At 43.4% G+C, this 22,500-nt stretch overlaps 2 protein-coding genes across 7 annotated transcripts in view; one reads left to right on the forward strand and one right to left on the reverse strand.

The window, feature by feature from the left end:
• Window positions 1-22,500, forward strand: part of LOC135105076 (uncharacterized) — a 73,009-nt gene that overhangs the window by 834 nt on the left and 49,675 nt on the right. Inside the window, exon 2 of the mRNA XM_064013022.1 lies at window positions 12,259-12,334. The gene's annotated coding sequence lies outside the window, so the exon portion shown is untranslated. The remainder of the gene's footprint in view (window positions 1-12,258; window positions 12,335-22,500) is intronic.
• LOC135105073 (uncharacterized) overlaps window positions 12,163-22,500 on the reverse strand; it is a 14,645-nt gene continuing 4,307 nt past the window's right edge. Inside the window, exons 3-7 of one of the 6 annotated variants that reach the window (XM_064013012.1) lie at window positions 20,196-22,500; window positions 14,605-14,771; window positions 14,007-14,154; window positions 13,734-13,919; window positions 12,163-12,319 (exon numbers count right to left, since the gene is read on the reverse strand). The exon at window positions 20,196-22,500 is cut by the window's right edge and continues 259 nt beyond it. In XM_064013012.1, the coding sequence (XP_063869082.1) occupies window positions 12,298-12,319; window positions 13,734-13,919; window positions 14,007-14,154; window positions 14,605-14,771; window positions 20,196-22,500 (2,828 nt within the window). In that variant the 3' untranslated portion in view covers window positions 12,163-12,297. Of the gene's footprint in view, window positions 12,320-13,733; window positions 13,939-14,006; window positions 14,155-14,604; window positions 14,772-20,195 lie in introns of those variants that run through there. The other 5 variants (XM_064013015.1, XM_064013013.1, XM_064013018.1 and 2 more) reach the window with 5 other exon arrangements.

A 22,500-nucleotide genomic window follows, 5' to 3' on the forward strand; every position in this document is an offset into this window, starting at 1 on the left:
GCACGGCGGGGCAGATGAAACACACACACACACACACACACACACACACACAGGCTTTAGTGGAAACAGGTGAGGCAGGTGGCTTATGTTCGACGGGCGTACAGGAGAGAGAGAGAGAGAGAGAGAGAGAGAGAGAGAGAGAGAGAGAGAGAGAGAGAGAGAGAGAGAGAGAGAGAGAGAGAATCCGTGCGTGGGGATGAGCAGGATTAGAGCGGCGTGCTATTAGCCGAGGCTGTGGGGCGGCGGGGATGACGGCGGCGCGAGAGGCACTGCGAAAGGACTTGCTGCACTCACGCACCCGTCTTGTGTGAGAGTGTGTGTGCCAGTATGAAGCACTCATGTTCGTTTACTTATTTATGTTCAAGATTCGTGTGTTTTTGAGTGTTTAGCGACTTTAAAAGCAACTAGAAGACTTCTAACACCTTTTCAGCTCAACGCACGTAACCTTTTCGCGCTCTGAATACATTTAACACAGGCGTCGGGATGCGGCAGGCTGCGGTGTGTTTCCAGGGCGTGATGGGCTTAATACACTCAGCTGAGGGATGGTGTTCAGTGTTTCTGTAGGAGATTTGTTTTATCAGGATGACGTTATGTCCTAAAGCTAGTTTTGGTGTTTGATCTTGAATTGTTGTACCAATGTGTCATATTTATTAGTATCTCAATGACGTTACCATGATACCGGAAAAAAAGCTTTGCAACTGCTTTGCATCACCGATATAAAAAAAAAAAAAATGCTCGTGAGGATTTGTCTGATCTCTGTGGCCTCTGAAATGGTATTAATGAAAGCAGTGTTTCAGAATATGGATCGAAGTCTATATAGTAACCATGGTCATGAGTCAGCTTGCCGAGGGTTACAGTGCCACTTCACGTCATCAAGCTGCTCTGCCTCACGTCCACTGATACGAGGTTTGAAGGAAAACTGAATCGACTTAATAACAAATAGAATTGTCATACCGATGTAACCTACGTGGCATTCTTGGAAATCGGTAATTCTCGTCGCAACAGTACCACATATTATAATGTTTTTGTCCGATTTTTTGGTTTCCCTAAGTGAAAATTACCACTCATAGTACAGTTTCCTTCCATGTATAATGTGGCTCGTAGTTATGTTTTTATTTAAATGTGTATTACAAGATCATTCAATGAAAAAGCTTACTGCTCAGTTTATCTTTCGCACTAAAAAAAAAAAAAAAAATTATATATATATATATATATATATATATATATATATATATATATATATATATATATATATATATATATATATATATATATATATATATATATATATATATATATATATATAACTAACAGTAAGTTTCTGTAATACTGACAACCTGTTAGAAAACGAAGGAAAAGAAAACGTTAACACTTGTATTGCAACTCCTTTCCGCCCCTTCTCCCCGTCCCTTCTCGAGTACGACTATTACAGTGAATATTCTGACGTTAATTGGGTGGCGAAGGTGCGCGTAAGGTGATGCTGCGCGCCGCTAGGGTTTTTAAGGATGCGACCCAATGAGTCTTAAAAATCCCACGACGTTGTTAGGAGTAGCGAAGGCAGGAGGAAAGGAAGGCACTGTGTGAGCTTAATTGCCTAATAAATTAAGGCTCGTGTCACCACTACTGCCGCTACTACTGTTGGAAGTACGTAAGGAAGGAGTACAACACGTACACACACGCACTCTCTCTCTCCGCTAAGACCCTCATATCTGTTGTTATAATAATGATGTTTGTTAGGACTGTCAATAGCGCTTCGTCTACTAATAATATTGCTGCTGCTACCACTACTGCCAGCACTGCTGCTGCAGCTGCTACTTTTCTTCGTCTTCTTCTTCTTCTTCTTCTTCGTTCGTCTTCTGCATGCATGTAATATTTACGCTAATGCGTTCATTTTAATAATTTCCACATACTTCAGCATTACTTAACTCTCGAATACATAAGAAAATACATGTAAGAAGATAAGGTGTCTGCAAAAGGCCTATTGAGCTACTAAGTGAGATAGCTACTACATGAGATACTAAGTAGATAGATCTACACAAGCCAACCTATATAATAATAATAATATTAATGCATTTTTGTTCAACTTCCCGTACCGCAGTAATCAGCATGTTATTTATATGTAAGTTATGAGTAGACCTCCAATTTTTAACCGTATTTTAATGGAAACTTCCTCTATCGGGAGTCGAGAGACCATCATGAGTGCGTACCCTCAGCTGAGCCACTCACCCGTGAAGTCTCTATTGTGGGAGTGCGTCTGAGCTTGATACACAACTATGTTGCCGGGGCGTCCAGGCCAATAAGAAGCCACAGTAACTCCACAATAATAAGCCGCCGCTGGCATCATCTGAAGGCAGCCCCGGTGTCACGACGTGGTGAGCGAGTCTGCTCGGGTTGTGGGATCTGTGTCCTGGCATTCCAAGGCGAGGGCGGGGAGTGGTTTATGCTATAGTGAAACCCAACCTTTTGTAGGCTTCAGTCCATATCCGACTTTACTGTGTTACAGGAGGGCGCCAGAATAATATTTTACACTTTTACACACACACACACACACACACACACACACACACACACACACACACACACACACACACACACACACACACACACACACATGCTTGTACGTATCCATTTCTAAACTCTTCCACTCTTTTCCCGATAAACCCTACCGGGTTCCTCACTTTCCTCACTTTCCACACGGATGCACCAGCTCCTCAATCCTCCTTTCCTTCCCTCTTCCTTTCCCGCTCCTTATATCCTTTCCATCCCTTACTCGCCCCTTCCATTCCTTCCTGCTCATCCCTTACCTTCTCCCAGCCACACCCATCCTTCTCAGCTCCTTCCAACCTTTCCCTGCCTGCCTTCCTGGTCTAGATCACCCTGCATTTCCCTTCCCCAATATCCCTTCCAACCCAACCTCACCCCGCCTCTCCCCACCTCTCCACCACTCTTCCCCGCCGTGCTGCACCTTAGGCCACTCAATCGGGAGTAGATATTCATGTGGAAAATTTACATTACCCACTTATAACTTATCACATCTGGATGTGTGCGGCCCGAGGGAGGGTAACGGATAGGGACGTGAGTGGATGTTTAGCGCTGGATAATTACACCAATACAGGTAGATTAATTAATAAGCACACAGGTGTTAAGTGCCTATATTAGGTGTCAGTGATCGATGAAAAGTTAGTAAGTTGTGAGTGTATAGATGTGCATGTATTTATTTATATATTATTATTATTATTATTATTATTATTATTATTATTATTATTATTATTATTATTATCATTGTTATTATTAAATCTCTTTAACAGGGATTTTAGGTGTTTGAGTGTCGCAGTTCTACAAATTTTGCAAAGGTAGGCCTAATAGTATATTAATTTAATGTATGTATTTAAGAACAAAATAAATATACAGAGGATTTGTATACGTAAGAAAGCGTACTAGAAAGATGCATAAAACACACACACACACACACACACACACACACACACACACACACACACACACACACACACACACACACACACACACACACACACACTCTCTCTCTCTCTCTCTTGCACAGAACTCGTTTATTGGTGTTGAGGAGAAGCCATGGCGAACAAAAGATTATATGCGGAGGTGATAAGGGCCCGATTTTGTTTCGAGTGGATCTCGACTGGATCTCTCTGTGGGTCGCTTTGGGCACGTGATCCTGGCGCAGTGTGGTCGTCAGTGTGGACTTGCTCTATTGACCTTGCTTACGTTTGCTGGCTTATTGAGAAAGTGTTTGCAGCGTGAGTAGCGTGAGGTGTGTATGTATCTTAAAGGATGTATGAATCTCCCTCGTCCCAGGATGAGTATGGACCGTTAGTGTTAAGAGGAAAAATGATCTGAGCAACGCCAACAGCCATCAGTCTTATGGTGATGTCATGTTAATATGTCTCCCTCTTCAGTTTTCCTGCTGTTATGTGTTTCTTCTGGTTTTTATGATTATATGAAATGTTCGGATTGTGTGATTTTCCAGAAAATAATGAGTTTGATGAATTTTGGTCCATCTCACCCAATTTATGTAACTACGTACGAGAAAGTGAAGTGGAGGCTAGAACATTTGTGATCAAGGAAGAAATGAAAGGTGTTTGGATTTCCTTTTGTACTTGTACTTAAAGAAGTAATACTGTATCCATCTGTTTCTCAGTTTTCCTTGTTTTCTGTTTGTAAAGAAAATCTATTTTTATAACTATGGAAATAGAAAAAAAGATTGTGTACGTATTTGATCAAGAAAGAAAATAAAATGAAAAAAAAAGTAGGGAAAAACAGGATTACATGATTGGCACATGCGAAACTCCTCCAAGAGCAGGTCAAGATCAAGGTCACAGGCGCAGGGGGTTCATCATAATGATTGAAAAGTCTGTTTGATGCTGCGCCTGTTTAAGAGATTAGCAGGACTGAGAATAATATTCTCGCTTTTTTGTTAGGATTATGTATTTCAGGAAATGAGGAGTGTTGGGGATTGATTTGCTGCATTCAAAAGTTAATGGCTGTGTGTTTGTGTTTAGGGAATAATTATCATTTTCTTTTTTCGTATCACTTTGGGTAAGTCTACAAAGTCATGCTCGTGTCATTCTGGCATACTAGTGTTACTGTGGTTGATAAAATCATATACTTGATTTTTTATGTGTCATCCCTAATATAACTTAATTAGCATATAAAGTCTCCTAGTTGATTTTCTCTATATATTCCTTTAAAAATGGAACGGTAATGACTGATAAAACAATGTTACCAGGTAATAATTAGTTTCATGTGTCAAAATGAGGTTAGAGTAATTCCGTATATGAGAAAATGGTACACGTCACTTTTTATGGCAGGGTACTCACCAACATGTTGACTGTATATAGAATGGAAAGCGTAAATAACATGTGTCAGTGGGAAGAGTTTGACAGGTGTAGAGAAATGGTGGTTTGTGTGTGGGGGAGGGGGGTAGGTTAAGGGAGGAAGAGAGGGGGAGTGAGAGAAAGAGGCCGCCACACCCACCCATCATAACACTTTTCTGAGACAAGTTCAGCAGTAACTCAATTCAGGATGTAGGTAAGACACATGGAAGGACACAAGTTGTAACATATTACGGTGGTGGTGTTGAGGCTGCTGGCGAAGGGAATAGCGAGCGAGCGAGCGAGCCAGCCAGCTAGCTAGCTAGCGAGCTAGCGGTAGTCTTTTTTCACCAGGTCTCACCTATCCACGCCTCTCCAGCCCACGCCCTTCCAACGCACGCCCCGTCTCGCCCACCCACGCCTCGCACACTAGCGGATTAGGGTTACCTCACCGATTCTTTCCTCGATATATGTGGTTGAGAATGTTTTCCTATTATTTTATGTTGTAGTTTACTAACTTTGTTTTAATTTGGTGGTAGGTTGTATTTCCGTATAGTTTTATATTCTCGTTTCTATAGTGTCGTTTTACTTTCTGATTGGGACTAAAACCACACAAAAAAAAAACACGCTTTAGCATTTAGTTATCTTTAAGAAGTGTGCTATAATTATTTCCTTCGACAATTTATGGATGAAACTAAATGTGTGATCTCTTGTTTTTATCTTGGATGTGCGGACAATCTCTAAGTGTGTGGCTGACTGGTATCTGTAGAACTCGCCTCATGGAACTTCGATTCATATATTTCAAGGGCTGCTGGCACAGTTTGTAGTTGACACGATCGTCTATGTCACGGAGTAAGCTGAAACACCACGAACTCATCAGCTGTGCAGCGTTTACCTTGTGAGGGAAACAAAGTAAGAACTGTATATATATATATATATATATATATATATATATATATATATATATATATATATATATATATATATATATATATATATATATATATATATATATATATATATATATATATATATATATATATATATATATATATATATGAGAGAGAGAGAGAGAGAGAGAGAGAGAGAGAGAGAGAGAGAGAGAGAGAGAGAGAGAGAGAGAGAGAGAGAGAGAGAGGGGGGGGGGGTTGCAAGTGAGTGAAAATGGACGGAAATACATGAATAGTAAAAAAAAGAAAAAAAAAAACGAATAATGGCTAAAAATGTCTGAATGATACACTGACGTATCTTTTGGCTTTTAACCTAATGATAAACAAAAACCAGGCCACGCAGCGTCAGAAAATAGACGGAAATACATGTACAGCTATGGCAGAAAAGGAATTAATACGGTAATAACAGCTTTTCTCGCGCGGCCACATTAACCTGAGCAATATGTGGACGTCAATAGGTCGCGGCCACAGCCAATGACCACTTTTATGACGGTGGGCGGCGCAGCGGCGGGACAGCGGCTGCAGGCGGCACGTAATTACCCGGCGGTCTTAGCCTGTCTTGGGAGGAAGGCTGAGGTGGGGCGGGTAGGAAAGGAAAATACTAAGCAAAAATGTGTACAAGAGAGAGAGAGAGAGAGAGAGAGAGAGAGAGAGAGAGAGAGAGAGAGAGAGAGAGAGAGAGAGAGAGAGAGAGTTTATCTACATGCTATTAATGATTACGAATATACATTTAGAAGAATAGGTGATAGTGGTGGTATTAACTTGCTTATTCTTGTGGTAGTGGCTGGGCATTACCATACTACATTGGAGATGGTGGCGGTAATAGTGGTGTCTTTCCCTTTATTGCATTATGGGTAGGTTAGAGCATTATTACAGTGAAGGTGAGTGAGGTAGCAGAGTTCTCAACATTACTGCAGGGATGCTAAGATAAAACATGAGTATGAAGGTGGTTGAGGTATTGGTGGGGGTAGTGCCTTCCTTTTTCAGAAATAGTGGTGTAACAGTAAACTACTGGAGGCGAGGCAGCACAGGCATTCCCATTCCTACAGTGGCGGCGGAACAGTGCGTTGCTACAGTGGAGATGACTGAGGTGGTGGTGTCCCTTCCATTCTTGCAGTGGTGGCAGGACAGTGCATTACAGTGGTGGCGGTGGTGGTGGGGGTGGTATATACCCGTTCCACTGCGTGCGTTGACCAGTGGAATGGCATGGCGCCGCTCCTGCCTGCCGCCCACTCTCTCACTCAGCGGGACAAAGGCAGTAAAGATGGTGCAACTTGGCCAGATTCCCGTCATCTCGACCAATTTATCCCGCCATTGAGGTGTCGGGGACGGGCGGCGGCACATAAGACACCCCTCGATCCCAAGCAGATAGTGCGCCCTAATGGGAAAACATTGAACATTCTTGTGCTTTTTATCTCTGAATTTTCTCCCGCGGGGGAAACTTGCATTTTCCCTCCCGCGCCGCCTCTGGTTTTCTTGTCTCCTAATGTCGTCGTCGTTGGAGCTGTGGGAGGAGGAGGAGGTGGTGGTGGAGGAGGAGAAGGAGGAGGAGGAGGAGGAGGAGGAGGAGGAGGAGATAGTGTGCGTAGGAGGAGGAGCAGGAGGAGGGAGAGGCAGCTATCAGTTTCAGTATCATCTAACAAGAGTTGAAAAAATGTAGCAAATTTACCAGGTATTTATTCACTCAACACTTTAACAATTCGAACAGGAATAATATGATACTACAGCTTCACCCCCACATAAAAAAAGGCACACCAACCTACACACTTAACCAATACTTTTAACTACTGCTATAAAAAGAAAAGAAAATAAAAAAATAAAAAAAACACCACAAACTGACAAAACATACGACGAAACATAAAACCACAGGATTGAACCCGGCAAGTCTAACACTACGTGGGTTCCGAGATCAATATATTTTAATTGAGACCAACCACTTGCGTCACACAGAGCCTTTGACGAGGAAGGGAACTCAATAATTTCTCCCTCAAGTTCTCAGTCCAGTGGTTCTCAATAGCGGGACACCTGTTCGCTTTAGTTATCCTCGTTTCTCGTTCGCATCCCTTACTCTCGCCTCTCTCCTCCCGCCTCTGCTTCCCCTTCGTTCAGATCCCGGCCTCTCATAACGGATTAATGTAATGTCGGAGTCGTGAAGGAGTTGCTCTCGATTTATTATATAGTGAGTTGATCATATTTTTATTTTCTGTTTATATTATCTTCCAACGGTTGTATTAAAAGTTTCATATGTTTATATTTTTGTCGTGAGGCGCTATATGATTTCATTTTATTATTTACTTTTACCGAAGTGCTGGTCCTGTGACGTTAGCGATCATGGAGCGCCAATCATCTCCCCCTATCTGCCATCCTGATCAGGTTCACGGTGTTTCATCCGATGTCAGTACTTTCCAGCAAGGTCTCCATGTTCTTCTTTCTTTGCCCTCCTCTTGCTCTTCTTCTATTTTATTATTATCGGTACCTTAAAATCAATCTCTCTCTCTCTCTCTCTCTCTCTCTCTCTCTCTCTCTCTCTCTCTCTCTCTCTCTCTCTCTCTCTCTCTCTCTCTCTCTCTCTCTCTCTCTCTCTCTCTCTCTCTCTCTCTCTCTCTCTCTCTCTCTCTCTTCGGTGTGTTGAATGATCAAATGCATCACCGTACTCCTGTGATTGTTATCTCATTGTAATTCGTTAATCTACCTGCTAACACCTTTAAGAGGAGCAAGAGTTGTCATTGTCATAAATAATAAGAAATACACGCCAAACGTATTGTATTAATTAAGCTGATGCAAAGTGGAGAATTGAGAAGTTTAAACTGTTAATCATTACACCACCAGCAATGTAATCCATTTGAGAAGAGGTGGAGGTGCAAGAATTAAGTTAATTACTCTGATGTAGACAGGTGGGTATTACAAAAGGTGTTACTGACACGGAATATAGCGTATAACGAGGGAATTGACAGCTTGATTAATAAGCTTATGAAACACGGTACTGCGACGCGGCTGAAAATGATGAAGTATAGTAAAGGCTGTGGACTTAATTTCACCGTGTTTTCTTTTTTTCCCTCTCGATTAGTGAATTTAATTAGGACGTGACAGGAACAGTGTGACTCAACTTGACATGAATTAAATACGTGAATAGTTGTAGGAGGGAGGGAAAAAAAAACATCGACCGCTGAAGATGACTAAAAAATGAGAAATTTAATGTGAAAGAAGATTTAGAACATACAAAAAGGCGAAGTACAGTATATGTGCGCTACAAAGGGGAAAAAAAGCGTTATCTACCACGATGTTATTGTACAGGTCACTGAAGAGAAGGATGTGTTTCTTTTGTTTTCCATTCCAGGGCTGGGGGATGAAAACATTGATTGTCACATCAGTCGCTCGAGAGACGAAGTAGTGTAATGCGTCTTCATTATAATAGAGTACCTGGAACTTAATGTATTTTCAGTGATCATTTGATGCTGGCATGTTGATTATCTACATTCCTTTTCTTTTCAAAGGAATTACTCTTTAAAAATGAAATATGTAAGCTTCTGAAAAATTGTTCTGCTGCGATATCATACATAAAAGATTGATTTTTGGGGGGTGTAAGGGGACAGAACTAAGCAACATAAAAAAAAAAAACGCTGTGTTGGGATGTCAAAAAAATATAAGGAATGTGTGTTTTTAAGAGGGAGCACAGACCTTTTTAAAACTTCATAGGATATGAGAGAGAGAGAGAGAGAGAGAGAGAGAGAGAGAGAGAGAGAGAGAGAGAGAGAGAGAGAGAGAGAGAGAGAGAGAGAGAGAGAGAGAGAGAGAGAGAGAGAGAGACAGGAAAAAATAAAAAAAATCAACTCTAGAATGAGAACACGTAGGTGGGAGAGACACCTTAAGGGTGCTAACACCATTAAACTATTTACATAACTTCACTGATTTAGGGAACTTGTGTAACAATAGTTAGCAAAGGGCAGTGGACTGTCCTGAGATTACATGGACATGGTGGGAGATTGCGTAAAAGAGACTGAAGTGTTTGTCAATAACCAACCTGCTGTTCAAGTAGGAAGTAGTGAGAGATAATGAACTAATTTTTTGATTTTAGGAAGTGAATTACAGAGGTGAATTATAGGACATGTTGAAGAAGGCTTGGGAATGTGTGTGTGTGTGTGTGTGTGTGTGTGTGTGTGTGTGTGTGTGTAATGATGAAATAATCTAATCGTCCGTAATTGACGTTGGGAGGAATACGTGACACAAATACGAAGCAACAGTTTTCCAAAGGCTGACACGTATTTCATTGCTCATATTAGTCCAGGTGATGATATTAATAATTAACTGAAATTGACATCTTCCCACGCTTACCTGCCACGTGCTGTTACTAATTCAACTTGTGCAAGACGATAGATGGATGGAACACAATCACACACACACACACACACACACACACACACACACACACACACACACACACACACACTCAACAGGAACATCTTCGTTTTCTAGAGGGAAGGTGTGGCAGCCTCTCACTGTCCCCTCTCTCTCCTCCCTTCCCACTCCATATACTTGATAAAGTGAGAGGGGAATGTGTTTTTTCCTTCTGCAACACACAAGACAATTCTCTCTCTCTCTCTCTCTCTCTCTCTCTCTCTCTCTCTCTCTCTCTCTCTCTCTCTCTCTCTCTCTCTCTCTCTCTCTCTCTCAGGCGTTCGTATTGACGACAACGAAACATGAACGCTATTGCCGGATCTATTTGTTTATATTTTCGGTGTGTGTGTGTGTGTGTGTGTGTGTGTGTGTGTGTGTCAGTAAGAGTGCGAATCACGATAGAAAGAAAAGTGCGTCGACTTTCACAGCACAAATCTTTCTTTTTGTTTAAATCACATTGCAACTTATACCCTCGATGCAAACAATAATGAATGTGAGGCGAAAAAAAAAAAAAAAACGGAAAGAAAATATAACAGTGGTTCTTCCCTCCTTATCACGGTACTTAGTAGAGAATGAGAATACAAACACTGCCATAATGATTTCCTCGCAGATAAACAGTCAAGCCAATTTCTCTCTCTCTCTCTCTCTCTCTCTCTCTCTCTCTCTCTCTCTCTCTCTCTCTCTCTCTCTCTCTCTCTCTCTCTCTCTCTCTCTTAGCTGCGTGTGCCATTTAATCAGACACATACACAGGCTTAATTACCAAGCGAGGGAAGGATAATGAGTGAGAATAATGCATGTGAGCAAGCAGACACGTGGTGGCCTCTGGCGGTGGGAAGGAGAAACTTGGGTCGGGAAGTCAAACAGGTGTGCGCCCCCAGTTATTCCTCTCCCTCACCTCTCCCTCTCCCCACCGCTTCCCCGCCTCCCCTCAGGTGAATCGCCGCTACCCTCATCCTTTCTCCTCCTCCCCTCTCCTCTCCTCATCCCTAACGGCCGTGGACTTGTTAAATAGTTATGTTTATCTTAGCCAAACCTCCGCTCAGCCCCTCCCTCTTGCTTTTTTGGGGAGAATCTGGGAGGGAGAGCGAGGGAGAGGGAGGGATAGGCCTGCCTATTGTGTGTGGTGTGTGTGTGTGTGTGTGTGTGTGTGTGTGTGTGTGTGTGTGTGTGTGTGTGTGTGTGTGTGTGTGTGTGTTCTAAATGGTGAAAGGAGTGAAAGGAAGAACGGCTGGAAGATTAACTCAGTTTTCTCCCTCAAGTTATCTCTTTTTTTCTTTTCCCGTTGATATTTTTACCCCACTTTTCTTACTTTTCCTCCTCCTCCTCCTCCTCCTCCTCCTCCTCCTCCTCCTCCTCCTCCTCCTCCTCCTCCTCCTCCTCCTCCTCCTCCCACCACCACCACCACCACAACCACCACCACGGGAAGTAGCCAGCGGCCATCAGAGAAGTAAATGTATTCCTTGGCTTCACGAAAAAGTTAATACACATTGCAAAACTCTCTTGTACAGCAAAGACCTCTGTTAATATACTTTTAATTCCGAGGGAGCGAAGCATCTCATATCATATAGAACTAATTCTGCTCTTTTATATCTATTTTTTCGCTGAGAGAGAGAGAGAGAGAGAGAGAGAGAGAGAGAGAGAGAGAGAGAGAGAGAGAGAGAGAGAGAGAGAGAGAGAGAGAGAATTACGTGCATCAGAATCGTAGTGCATGATTCTGTAGGTTTGTTTTACCGTATAAGAGGAGGAGAAAGGTAAGAGAGAAAAGGATGATGATTGATTGATTGATTCACTGGTGGCGTTGTAATAAGCGAGTCATAAGGCGAGTCACATGGCACCGCAGAGGAGGAAGTAATAGTAATGATTCTCTCTCTCTCTCTCTCTCTCTCTCTCTCTCTCTCTCTCTCTCTCTCTCTCTCTCTCTCTCTCTCTCTCTCTTTCTAACATTAAGGTGGATCTTAAAAATACACGTCTCGCTTCAAATTTTTATTCCCCATGATTTTTTTTTTTACTATCCTTTTTTGGGTTGATATTCATAATTTCTTAATTGTTGTCATGTCCTCCTGTAGGCGCGGATGACCTCCTTTGTCTTCCTCCTGCGCCGCCTCCTACCAGTCTTCGAAGGTCCGTCTACATAGGAAGAAAAAAGGTAAGTGACCAGATTATTAATTTTCAGGATGTACTTTTAAGTTTTATCTTTCCCACGTTATAACGCGAGCATACTGCGATGAAAACTAAAGAAAAAACGTCTGCGGTGTTAATTTTGCCTTCAAGAAGTAGTAGCCGGTGTGTATATATATTTTTTTCGGTATTTGTGATGTGTGAGTGTTGTGGGAGTGAGCAGGCATTGGTAGTACTCAAGGTATATGTTGTACTCATGTTAGGATTAGGTCAGGTAAATAATTAAATGCGGGGAGAAGAGAGAACATTTTGTCACGTTTCATTAGTTTTTAATGTGTAAGGAAAAGATCTGCAGTTCAAAAGAAAAGTAACCATGTGCTGATTTTTTTTTATGATTCCGTTGAACAAAAAAAAAAAAAAAAAATCGCATTGCATAATAATGAAAGAAAAGGTGAACACACACACACACACACACACACACACACACACACACACACACACACACACACACACACACACACACACACACACACACACACACACACAGACACTTTTTAAATTGAAGAACTTTAATAACCCAAATTTACATGGTACACTTTAGAAACCAATCTTAACATATTACTTCACCATTTCATCGTCAGTCATCTTGCTTACTCATGGCTCCTTTTCCCTTTGTTTATTTCGTCCATTCAGATGAAGACTACGGAAGTAAGATTTATAACGAGCCCGAAGACAAGAGCGGTAAAGAGCGGGGGTTTGGCAGTATTGTTGTTATTGAAAGAGTTGTAGCGCGTCTGTGTCTGTCTGGCGGCGAGACGAGGGTTGGGGGGGGGGATAAAACTACCTGGAGCGATGTGGCCTGCCTCCCTCTGTTATGTCGAGAAGACGGGGGACGAGGAATGTACTGCGGAAGTAATTATACAGCGTAAAGGGGGGAGAGAGAGAGAGAGAGAGAGAGAGAGAGAGAGAGAGAGAGAGAGAGAGAGAGAGAGAGAGAGAGAGAGAGAGAGAGAGAGAGAGAGGAGGGGAATGGAATCGCGAACTCACTCAGACATACAGACAGTTAGACACATATTGGACGCCTATCCTCATTATTATCATCACCGACGTTATGGTCCCAAACCTGAATAGATTGTCTGCATCCATTTTTTTACATTAAGTACTCGTCACCACTGTTTTACCTGTACCTGCATGTACACTAAATCCATGTGACTCTTACACCTTCCTCTTTTACCTCTCACCATCTCGCCCAAATATTGTTGGAGACATCTCCACTCATCCTACCTCTATCACTTCAAACAGCATAAAAATTATTGTCTATATACTTGTAAAAGTAGAGCAAAAAAAAAAAGCTCAAAAACTACCTTAATTTCTGTAGCTGAGGAAGAATCCCTCTCATGAGGCCGTGACCTTTCCTTCTCACCTGAAGAAGTAAGCGGACAGCGTCTTCTTGGCTTGTTCTCGTAACTGAATACGCAGCTCATTGGGGAGGCAGGCAGCGGGAGCCTCCATCCCCACTGTCTTCACTCTTTCCTGCTCCAGTCCGTCCAGCAGCTTTTTCCATCCGTCCACCGTCACGCTCACCTGAGGGAAGCTGATGCCCATGTACCTGCAGAATATTTCACCCCCTGTAGAGGAATGAATGCCCTTCAGCTTTACCTTATTCCCTATGACAATGGCATTTGTCAATACTAACCCCGAGGGAGGCTGCAGCGCGCCGGCCACTTGACAGGCCTTAGGAATGTTGTGGTCGGTGATACCTGAGAGGTAGACCATGACGTCCCCTGCGTCGGGCAACTGAGGAAGGGCCGTCGAGGACAATGATGCTAGAGGAACGTGCACCTCTGTAAAAATACTATCACTTGTTGGACTTCTGAGGATGCTCGTGTAAAAAAACGTTCGTCTTATATCCTGCTTCTGTAGAGTAATACCTAAGATCTTATAAATTCCACATGTACTGAGAATAGCATGAAGTCTCAATATCATGTACTAAAGGAATACTTACTACATATATATGCTCTTCACATTTTCATTCAAAGCATTCAGGAAATAGTTCTTAGTGTTTAATTGACAAGGCGGCAAGGGACGTGTTTTCCTACTGTCAGCACTTACGAAAACAGGCTTAGAAAACTAGAACGTTTGAGCAGATTCTATTGTAGTCTAGAAAAGTAAAGTAGCAATGAAACTGAACACAAACAACATACAAAAAAGCAAACACCAAGCAGCTAAGAGCACCAGCAAGTAGGATGTAATGTGAAAGGAAAATCCCCTGAGCATACTTGACTGGACCTCACCCAGATTATGAAGGAGAGGGAGCCGAGTGGGTTGGTCCTGAATTGAGAGGAGGATGCGGCGCGCAGGGTCATCCCCCACGACTGCCAGGCTCAGTTTCTTCAGGCAAGATGGGAGCTCAGCCACGCCAGTCTCGCTCAAGTGACCTCCGAAATCCTCCAGTTTATTACTGTAACGATGAGTGTGAGAAGTGAGCACCGCGAGGCGTGGGTCGCCGCCGCCCACATTGATGGATTTAAAAGCAAATTTAAAGGTTTACGTTTTGTGGTGATTCTCCTTTTTAGTTCCCGCAGATCCTATTTAATTTTCAATCCACTCTTCTTCAACCTCGTGCACCGACATAATATGTAGGGGAGAAAATATCCTCCTCTCCCTTCCACCTCCTTTTCCTCCTCCACACCATCGTCACTGCATGAAGCTCAAATAGCTGCTTATAATTATTTATAATGCCAGTGTTTTTTTTTTTTTTATGTAGGAGGGACACTGGCCAAGGGCAACAAAAATCGAATAAAAAAAAAAGCCCACTGAGATGCCAGTCCCATAAAAGGGTACAAAGCGGCAGTCCAAAATTGAAGGATAAGTGTCTTGAAACCTCCCTCTTGAAGGAATTCAAGTCATAGGAAGGTGGAAATACAGAAGCAGGCAGGGAATTCCAGCGTTTACCAGAGAAAGGGATGAATGATTGAGAATACTTGTTAACTCTTGCGTTAGAGAGGTGGACAGGATAGGGGTGAGAGAAAGAAGAAAGTCTCGTGCAGCAAGGCCGCGGGAGGAGGGGAGGCATGCATTTAGCAAGATCAGAAGAGCAGTTAGCATGAAAATAGCGGTAGAAGACAGCTAGAGATGCAACACTGCGGCAATGAGAGAGAGGCTGAAGATAGTCAGTTAGAGGAGAGGAGTTGATGAGACGAAAAGCTTTTGATTCCACCCTGTCTAGAAGAGCGGTATGAGTGGAACCCCCCAGACATGTGAAGCTTACTCTATACATGGACGGATAAGGCCCTTGTACAGAGTTAGCAGGTGATCAGATTGAAGGTAGTGAAGTGATAGATGTTTAAGTCTTCCTGTTGAGGATAGATTCAAAAACTTTAGATAGGCAGGAAATTAAAACAATAGGACGACAGTTTGAGGGATTAGAACGGTCACCCTTTTTAGGAACAGCCTGAATGTAGGTAAACATCCAGTAAGAAGGAAAGGTAGATGTTGACAGACATAGTTGAAAGAGTTTGATTAGGCAAGGTGCAAGGACGGAGGCAGTTTCGGAGAACAATAGGAGGGACCCCATCAGGTCCATAAGCCTTCCGAGGGTTTAGGCCAGCGAGGGCATGGAAAACATCATTGTGTAGAATTTTGATAGGTAGCATGAAGTAGTCAGAGGATGGAGGAGAGGCAGGAAAAACCCTGAATCGTCCAAGGTAGAGATTTTTAGCAAAGGTTTGAGCGAAGAGTTCAGCTTTAGAAATATATGTGATAGCAGTGGTGCCATCTGGTTGAAATACAGGAGGGAAAGAAGAAGAAGCGAAGTTATTGGAGATATTTTTGGCTAGATGCCAGAAGTCACGAGGAGGAGTTAGATCTTGAAAGGTTTTGACACTTTCTGTTAATGAAGGAGTTTTTGGCTAGTTGAAGAACAGACTTGGCATGGTTCCGGGCAGAAATATAAAGTGCATGAGATTCTGGTGATGGAAGGCTTAAGTATCATTTGTGGGCCACCTCTCTATCATGTATAGCACGAGAACAAGCTGTGTTAAACCAAGGTTTGGAAGATTTAGGTCGAGAAAAAGAGTCAGGAATGTACGCCTCCATGCTGGACACTGTCACCTCTGTTATGCCCTCGGCACACAAAGACGGGTGTCTGACACGGAAGCAGTAGTCATTCCAAGGAAAATCAGCAAAATACCTCCTCAGGTCCCCCCAACTAGCAGAGGCAAAACGCCAGAGGCACCTTCGTTTAGGGGGATCCTGAGGAGGGATTGGAGCGATAGGACAAGATAGAGATATGAGATTGTGATCGGAGGAGCCCAACGGAGAAGAGAGGGTGACAGCATAAGCAGAAGGATTAGAGGTCAGGAAAAAGTCAAGAATGTTGGGCGTATCTCCAAGACAGTCAGGAATACGAGTAGGGTATTGCACCAATTGCTCTAGGTCGTGGAGGATATCAAAGCTGGAGCCTAGTTCACCAGGATGGTCAGTGAAGGGAGAGGAAAGCCAAAGCTGGTGGTGAACATTAAAGTCTCCAAGAATGGAGATCTCTGCAAAAGGGAAGAGGGTCAGAATGTGCTCCACTTTGGAAATTAAGTAGTCAAAGAATTTCTTATAGTTAGAGGAGTTAGGTGAGAGGTATACAACACAGATAAATTTAGTTTGAGAGTGACTCTGTAGTCGTAGCCAGATGGTGGAAAACTCGAAAGATTCAAGAGCGTGGGCACTAGGGTAGGTTAAGTCGTTGCGCACATAAATGCAACATCCAATTTTGGATTGAAAATGAGGGAAGGAACAGAAAAGGGGCTACCATCAGTTTTTTTTTTTTTTTTTTTTTTTTTTTTTATGTAGGAAGGATACTGGCCAAGGGCAACAAAAATCTAATAAAAAAAAATGCCCACTGAAATGCCAGTCCCTAAAAGGGTCAAAGCAGTGGTCAAAAATTGGTGGATAAGTGTCTTGAAACCTCCCTCTTGAAGGAATTCAAGTCATAGGAAGGTGGAAATACAGAAGCAGGCAAGGAATTCCAGAGTTTACCAGAGAAAGGGATGAATGATTGAGAATACTGGTTAACTCTTGCGTTAGAGAGGTGGACAGAATAGGAGTGAGAGAAAGATGAAAGTCTTGTGCAGCGAGGCCGCGGAAGGAGGGGAGGCATGCAGTTAGCAAGATCAGAAGAGCAGTTAGCATGAAAATAGCGGTAGAAGACAGCTAGAGATGCAACATTGCGGCGATGAGAGAGAAGCTGAAGACAGTCAGTCAGAGGAGAGCAGTTGATGAGACAAAAAGCTTTTGATTCCACCCTGTCTAAAAGAGTGTTATGAGCGAAATCCTCCCAGACATGTAAAGCATACTACATACATGGACGGATAAGGCGCTGGTACAGAGATAGCAGCTTGAGAGGGGGTGAGAAAAACTGGTGGACACGTCTCAGAATGTCTAACTTCATAGAATCTGTTTTAGCTAGAGATGGGATGTGAAGTTTCCAGTTTAGATTATAAGGAAAGGAAAGGCCGAGGATGTTCAGTGTAGAAGAAGGGGACAGTTGAGTGTCATTGAAGAAGAGGGGATAGTTGTCTGGAAGGTTGTGTCGAGTTGGTAGATGGAGAAATTGAGTTTTATCTGACCCAATAAATAAAAATTAGATAGATCAGAAGTAAGGCATTCTGTGGCTTCCCTGCGTGAACTGTTTACTTCCTGAAGGGCTGGACGTATACGAAAAGATGTGGAAAAATGAAAGGTGGTATCATCAGCGTAGGAGTGGATAGAACAAGAAGTTTTGTTTAGAAGATCATTGCTGAATAATAGGAATAGAGTGGTTGACAGAAAAAAAAAAAAAAACCCTGACGAACACCACTGTTAACAGATTCAGGAAAAGAACAGTGACCATCTGCCACAGCAGCAATAGACCGGTCAGAAGGGAAGCTTGAGATGAAGTTACAGAGACGGATCAGTAGCAAGGTAGTTTGGAATTCAAAGCTTTGTGCCAGACTGTCAAAAACTTTTGATATGTCTAAGGCAACAGCAAAAGGTCCACCAAAATCTCTAAAAGAGGATGACCAAGTCTCAGTAAGAAAAGCCAGAAAATCACCAGTACAGTGGCCTTCACGGAACCCATACTGGCGATCAGATAGAAGGTTGTAAAATTATAGACGTTTAATAATCTTCCTGTTGAGGATAAATTGAAAAACTTTAGACAGACAGGAAATTAAAGCAATATAACGATAGTTTGAGGGATTAGAACGGTAACCCTTTTTAGGAAGAGGCTGAATGTAAGCAAATTTCTAGCAAGAAGGAAAGGTAGATGTTGACAGAGTTGAAAGAGTTTCGCTATGCAAGGTGCAAGCAAGGAGGCGCAGTTTCAAAGAACAATAGGATAGACCCCATCAGGTCCATAAGCGTTCCGAGGATTTAGGTCAGCGAGGGCATGGAAAACATCATTACGAAGAATTTTAATTGGGAGCATAAAGTAGTCAGAGGGTGGAGGAGAGGGAGAAAGAAGCCCTCAATCGTCCAAGATAGAGTGTTTAGCAAAGGTCTGAGCGAAGAGCTCAACTTTAGAGATTGATGTGAGAGCAGTGGTGCAGGAGGGAAGAAGCAAAGTTATTGGAGATGTTTTTGACTTAGTGCTAGAAGTCAGGAGGGAAATTAAATCTTGAAAGATTTTGACACTTTCTATTAATGAAGGAGTTTTTAGCTAGTTGCAGAACAGACTTGGCGTGGTTCCGGGTAGAAATATAAAGCGCATGAGATTCTGGTACCCAAGTACCTTTTGTGGGCCGCCTTTCTATCATGTATAGCACGAGAACAAGCTGTGTTAAACCAAGGTTTGGAAGGTTTAGATCAAGAAAAAGAGTGAGTACGCCACCATGCCAAACACTATTATACCTCTGTTATGCGCTCGGCACACGGAAACAGGTCTCTGACACGGAAGCAGTATTCATTCCAAGGAAAATCAGCAAAATACCTCCTTAGGTCCCCCAACTAGCCAAGGCAAAATTCCAGAGGCACCTCAGCTTAGGGGATCCAGAGGAAGAATTGGAGCGATAGAACAAGATATGAGATTGTGACTGGAGGAGCCCAACGGAGAAGAGAGGGTAACGGCATAAGCAGAATTAGAGGTTATAAAAATGTCAAGAATGATGGGCGTATCTCCAAGACATCCAGCTTTGGATTGAAAATGAGGATAGAGAAAATAGGAGGGAACAGAAAAGAGGCTACTGTCAGTTGCCTCAGACACCTGTGTTTCAGTGAGGAAAAGAAGATGAGGTTTTAGAAGAGGAGAAGTGGTGTTCTACAGATGGAAAATTAGATCTAAGACCGCCAATGTTGCAGAAGTTATTAAACCTTAAACCTTAAAAGTTAAGGTTGGTGTCAAGACACTTAAGGTCGTTATCAGAAGAGCAGTCCGACCTGGGGACATTTGTGGTCACCTTCCTAGATGGGGATTCCGAGGCTGGTGTAGGAGTCGCCATAATTTTATTTTTTTAAGTGAAGGGTGTATGTGTAATTAGGTAATTGTAGTTTTGTGTGGTGGAAGAGAGTTGTCTTTAGAGTGCATGCTGTGACTGCCCCCTTGTGTTGTGAGACACAAAGGGAAACGTTCAGTGAGGTCACATCTGGGTTTAATGATAAGTTCACAGCATTCCCTGATCCAGTGTTTTAAACCTCACTGGGAATAATTATCGTTTCGGCAGGTGCCTACTGCCTCCTCCTGGGTTAGGAGCGCATGATTATCACAAACTGAAGAACTTAGTTACTTCGGTGTGTGTGTGTGTGTGTGTATATATATATATATATATATATATATATATATATATATATATATATATATATATATATATATATATATATATATATATATGCAAAAAATAATCTACATGTCACTAACCTGGTCAGCATTTGGTGCAGGATGGCATCTGAGGTAGCAGTGATGCTCGGGTACCGGAAATGATGACGAAGATAGAGTCGAGTGCAGGTGTGACCGCCGAGTGCCTCAAAAAGTTCCATCACGTCCCTTGGGTCTCTGTCCAGTACAATCCCAACTCGTGAAGACTGCAAGTGCGGCAGCAAGGCAGTATAGCTCTTGACGTATGTGTCCTTTATCATGATGTCCTCGGGGACTGGGAAGTGCTGGGCCACAGAGACGACAATTGCCGGAGCTGCCTTGGTGTCTTCGATCAGATCCAGCCAGTGGTCCTCGTATCTCAGGCCAGCAGCTTTTAGGAGATTCACCACCTGGTCTGCGGCGTCCTTCTTCACTGGATGAGGAAGCAGAGCTGCCACTTGCCTCAGCATGTACTGAAAGACAGACAGGTCCATTTTCTCTGAACCGAGAATCTTATCTTTAATAGATTTTGCATTTCCTTTGCCCACCAAAGGTATAACATACAAAGCTGCATAGAAATCTTGTAGACCTTTGTGAGGAGCCGAGTATTGCTCTTGCATTCCCCATGGGCTCCACGTTGCTTTGAGGGTAAGGAATGCCGATAATACTTCTTGGTGTGGGAGTCCGCGAGCGATACACGCCGACCTGAGTGAGTCTTCGTCATCCTTAGATAGGGAAAGTTGACAGCGAGACAGACCAACCACACAGACGCGATACAGTTCCTGTAGGACCTCTTGCAACTTTTTCTGTAGAGTCCATCTGTCCATTGCATTGGCAGAACGACTCAGTCTGTCTAGTAGCCTTTGTTGGCACAGCTGGTGAGTCCTGAAGTAAAGTTCCGACTGGGTGATGGTCGTGGTTGAAAAATTGGGATCATGGCTGAATATCCAAGTAAGAAATAGAAGGTTAAGGGGAAGTCTGAATTGATCTCTCGCTCCGATCTCGTCCATGATTTGCTGCAGGTCATCTGCATTACTTCGACACCCAGGCATCTCCTGGCTGATGAGGTGGTGGTATCGCAGCACGAAGGTGAGGCGCTCGGACTCCGGTATGCCCGTCAATTCCACGTGAGTGACTGTGTACTGCGAGGGAATCTTGGGCAGAAAACTTGTAACTTTCTCTGGGCGGGAGGTACACACGAGGGAAAAGTCCCCTGCGTTTTTCGCCTCGTGCAGGATGTCGTGCACGAGTTTTTCCGAGTTATCATTGATCTCATCGAGTCCATCAATGATGACGAGCACTCGGCACCTCTTGAGGAGGGGCAGCAGAATGTTGCGATACTTGAGGAACTGGTCCGGCATGAGCTGCTGTAGTAATCCACCGAAGGAGCTGCTGTGGTGGTCCCGGCACTGAACACGCAGTAGCAGATCGTATTGGTCCAGGCCTCTTAGGATGCGGTCTCCCACGTCCTTCATGTACTCCGCCATGATGAGCGACACCAGGGTTGTTTTCCCGCTGCCAGCTACGCCCTGTACCAGTAGGAGTCGAGGGCAGCACACAGTTGTTCTTGTTGGTTGTGGTGGTGTGGGTATTTTTTGTTGAACGGTTTTCTTCTTAAAGATGCGTCGCATGGTACTACTTGCAATATTTAATAAGTTGAGGGTAGTTCTATCTTTTGCTGGCGTCGATGGTGCTAATGGGCGTGTTTCCTCGGGTGTTGGCGTCTCAGATCCCTGTATTAAAGTCAGTATATCTGCATACTCGACGTTCCCTTCTTTGTGACCAGGTTGACTCTGCTTGATCCTGATGCGGCAAAACATGCTCTGCACGTGAGGCCTCAGGCTGGTACCACTCAAGAAGGACATGGGATCCAGGTACACAGTGTCCTCCAGCATCTGCCGCACGCATCGGTCAGCCTCCTCGATGAAATCTTTCGTCAGCTTATCGCCTTTTTCCACCAGAAGTTCCTCTTCCCCGAGCACCTCTTCCATTATTCTATCGATCTCGCAGTGGACTCCCTCAATCTCTTTGGCAATTTCCCCCTCACTCTTGCCATACCTGCGCCCCGCTGTGTTCAAAGTGGCCACTAACAACTCGCGAATGTCTGCTGCTGTCCTCAAGAAATCGGAGTGACTCATCTCCCTTTGCCCGTGGAAGGTTTCATTACGTTTGTTTTTGATACACGTCAAGTGGTACTCCAGGTCCTTGCTTGGCTCGACCCAGCGGCGGTCCTCGAAGCTCGCCACATTCTCGCAGGCCAGCTTGATGGCCTTGAAGAGCAGCGTGATGTCACACTGGGAGCACGAGGGACACTGGTGTAGCTGGTGAATTTCTGCTTTGCTGAACTTTGTCTTGGTGTGTCCGTAGC

This window comes from Scylla paramamosain, chromosome 11 (genome assembly GCF_035594125.1).
Source record: "Scylla paramamosain isolate STU-SP2022 chromosome 11, ASM3559412v1, whole genome shotgun sequence".
Taxonomy (NCBI): domain Eukaryota; kingdom Metazoa; phylum Arthropoda; class Malacostraca; order Decapoda; family Portunidae; genus Scylla; species Scylla paramamosain.